The sequence below is a fragment of the Telopea speciosissima genome, chromosome 7 (genome assembly GCF_018873765.1).
Source record: "Telopea speciosissima isolate NSW1024214 ecotype Mountain lineage chromosome 7, Tspe_v1, whole genome shotgun sequence".
In the NCBI taxonomy this organism is placed as follows: domain Eukaryota; kingdom Viridiplantae; phylum Streptophyta; class Magnoliopsida; order Proteales; family Proteaceae; genus Telopea; species Telopea speciosissima.
In genome coordinates this window covers 17,546,288-17,549,599 of record NC_057922.1, presented here as the reverse complement: position 1 = coordinate 17,549,599, position 3,312 = coordinate 17,546,288, and the positions used below count along the sequence as shown (strand labels likewise).

The following is a 3,312-nucleotide window of genomic DNA, read 5'->3' as shown; positions in this document are numbered from 1 at the left end:
AATGAAAGAAACCGTCTTGGAAGACTTTGTATTTTAGGAGAGAGAAGTGAAAGAGAGAGAGAGACTGAGTTTGACGAATCGTACAGAACGATACTGGGGAAGCAGCCATCGAGGACGGCTACGGTTTAACTTTCAAAGCTCCAAGTCTTTGCCGTCTCCCACACCTTCTTCTTCTTCTTCTTAACCATCCAAATCCTTTCCAACCACTACGCCCCTTTCATTTCCCCATCTCTGAATCGATTTCTTTTTCTTGTTCTGATTTCTAATCTCTCCATTAAAGAAGGGAGAAGAAGAAAAAGTAACAATTGGTGTAGCAGATCCAATTTCCCAATTTCCTATCATATTGATCTCAGATTGAGGTTTCGATTTAAACATACCAATTCAGATTCAGAGAAAATGAACGATCTACTAGGGAGTTCTTTCTCTGGATTCAGAGGCCGTACAGACGGCACCAGCACCTTCGTGGATGTAGAGATGTCCTCAGCCGCAAACACGGGAGGAGGAGGAGGAGGAGTGAATCTAGACAAGTTCTTCGAAGACGTAGAAGGTATCAAAGATGAGCTCAAAGAAATGGAAAGACTCCACCAACGTCTCCAACAATCTCACGAGGAGAGCAAAACCCTTCACAACGCCAAGTCCGTGAAAGATCTCCGATCCCGCATGGACTCCGACGTCTCCACAGCCCTAAAAAAGGCCAAAATCATTAAGGTCAGACTCGAAGCCCTAGACCGAGCCAACGCAGCCAATCGAAGCCTACCAGGCTGTGGGCCTGGAAGCTCCTCCGATCGCACACGAACATCCGTGGTGAGCGGCCTTAGGAAGAAACTCACTGACTCCATGGAAGGGTTCAACAAACTGAGGGAGCAGATCTCTGGAGAGTACAGGGAGACGGTGGAGAGGAGATACTACACGGTGACCGGAGAGAAGCCGGATGAAAAGACGGTGGACGGGCTGATATCGACGGGTGAGAGCGAGACGTTCTTGCAGAAAGCGATACAGGAACAGGGGAGGGGACAGATACTGGACACCATATCGGAGATTCAGGAAAGGCACGATGCGGTGAAGGACATGGGGAGGAGTCTGGAGGAACTGCACCAAGTGTTCTTGGACATGGCAGTGTTAGTACAGCATCAAGGAGAGCAATTGGATGATATAGAGAGCCATGTGGCGAGGGCCAACTCATTTGTTAGGGGAGGGACAGAGCGATTGTTCACAGCCAAGAAGACGCAGAGGAGCACCAGGAAATGGACTTGCATTGCCATTATCCTATTACTCATCATCATCCTCGTCACCGTTCTTCCCATCGTCCTCAGAAACACCGGCAGCAGCAATTCGCCGTCCCCGGCGACTCCGGCGACTGCGGCACCTCCACCTCCGACAACTCCATGAATTCTTCTCTTCCTTTGCTCTCCTTTCCTCTTTTTTTTTTTTTTTTTTTTTTTTTGCGATTTTTTTTAGGGAAAAAGGTTCTCGAGCCGCTGGGTAGGGTACACTAGCGTCTTTTTTCTGTCTCCCTCTCCTCATCTGAAATGACTGTTCTGCCCTCGATGTACGATGTCATTCTGTCACATTTAATTGGTATTCTTCCATATGCCGCTTGCTGAGAATCCTTTCCTTTTTTTTATTAATAATTTATTTTGTTAATAATGGTTAGAATTGATATTATATTTATTTTTTGTGCCATTTTCTTGTACTTAGATTTGGAAAGTCATCTTAGACAAAATGGTTATATGTCATATTGTTTGTTTATTTTTTTTTTTAATTTGTTTTATTGCCGACTTTGTTGATTTTATTATTTTTTTGAGGAATGGAAAGGAGCATGTAAAATTATCACCCACCTCTTATGAATTCAAAAATTACCTCCAATGTTGATGATCTTACATGCGCTCTCATTGGCCTCACATTAATACAAGGGTTACACGACCAAGCTTCGAGCTCTTGCCCTATTCTCTTTTATAGGAGGGGGATTGCTACAATGTCATAGTGTGACTTTTCACCAATGAGGGAGTCAGAAATCAAATTATTCGATAAAGCTTTTTAATTAGAGAGAGTTTATCTAATCAAGTAGCACACACCAATGGGATGCAGTAAAATAGTATCCTACATTTGATGACTGTCAATTCCATTATATCTCAAGGGTTGCAAATGTTGTTGCAGACACCCTTGTTAGGAGGGCACAATCTGTTACGGAGAGGATTGTTTGGCGCAATTCCGATCCTTGCCTAGCTACCACTGTTGTGATAAACGGTAAGAGTGTAATCTGATTTTGTTAAATGAAGTTCAACTTTCTTGACCCAAACAAAAAAAAAAAGTGAAAAAAATTGAAGTTGGTTACAATTATAACGGATAATGGATCATCACATGCAGGTGAACATACATGTGAGAGGTAACCACTTGTCTTTTTAGTTTTCATAAATACCTCTCTTCCGGTCTTCCCTTTGTATATGGCAAAAATAGGAGAGGTAGTTATCTCTCACATATGTGGAGAGGAACTAAACTCATTATAGCCATGGTTCAAGAAAAGTCAACATATGTAATCGGTCTCTATTGTTTCCTATCCTGATTTAATTCTATCGATTCCTATCCCAATTTAGGCTTTACACACACAGAGAGAGAGAGAGAGAGAGAGAGAGAGAGAGAGAGAGAGAGAGAGAGAGAGAGAGAGACTGACTGTTTCCAACCCAAACACGCAAAGTTAAAATTCGCTGATTCAAAACGTCTGCAATCAAAATCATGTCCGATCCACTTCCTCAAACCATGATCATAACGATGTACTGTACCATACAACCGCAGTCTTCAACTACTCAAAACTACAAATTGGACGCTGCAATGTAATGAGTAAACTGCTAAGGGAGTGAGGACCCATTGAATTAGAGAAAATTACACTGCACCCGTTGAGGTTTGTATTAAATATAGAACAATCCCTTATATTTTTAAATTATACAATCATATCCCCTGAGGTTTGGCTAGTTGTTACGACAGTCCCATTCCATTATATCATTCCCGTTAAATAGTATGGTGTTGATAATTCAAGATTTAAAATGACTAATATACTTTTAATTGCTCAATTTTTTTTTCTAATTTTACCCTTGAAATAGACTTAATGGAACCCACCCCATTTCTTCTCCTTCTTCTCTGCAACCCCACTGGTCCCACCACCTGCTGCAACCCAACCCACCCACCCCTACCCCCTGCAACCTAACACCACCACCACCACCACACACCCCACACACCCCACCCTCCCTTCCCTCTCCCTTTGTTCCTTCCTCGTCTACAACTCTCTGGCCCTCTCAAATTCAGAGAAAGACACGA

General features: G+C 42.7%; 1 protein-coding gene across 1 annotated transcript; it reads left to right on the top strand.

Moving 5' to 3' along the window:
* The first annotated feature begins 347 nt into the window (after positions 1 to 347).
* On the top strand, positions 348 to 1,389 carry LOC122668301 (syntaxin-121-like). The gene has a single exon (XM_043864886.1). It carries the CDS (start codon positions 397 to 399, stop codon positions 1,387 to 1,389), a length of 993 nt encoding a protein of 330 aa, XP_043720821.1. The 5' UTR covers positions 348 to 396.
* Positions 1,390 to 3,312: the final 1,923 nt, after the last annotated feature.

What these genes read in the sequence shown, in the direction of transcription:
- LOC122668301 (XM_043864886.1), top strand. Translation starts at nt 397, where the DNA reads ATGAACGATCTACTAGGGAGTTCTTTCTCTGGATTCAGAGGCCGTACA.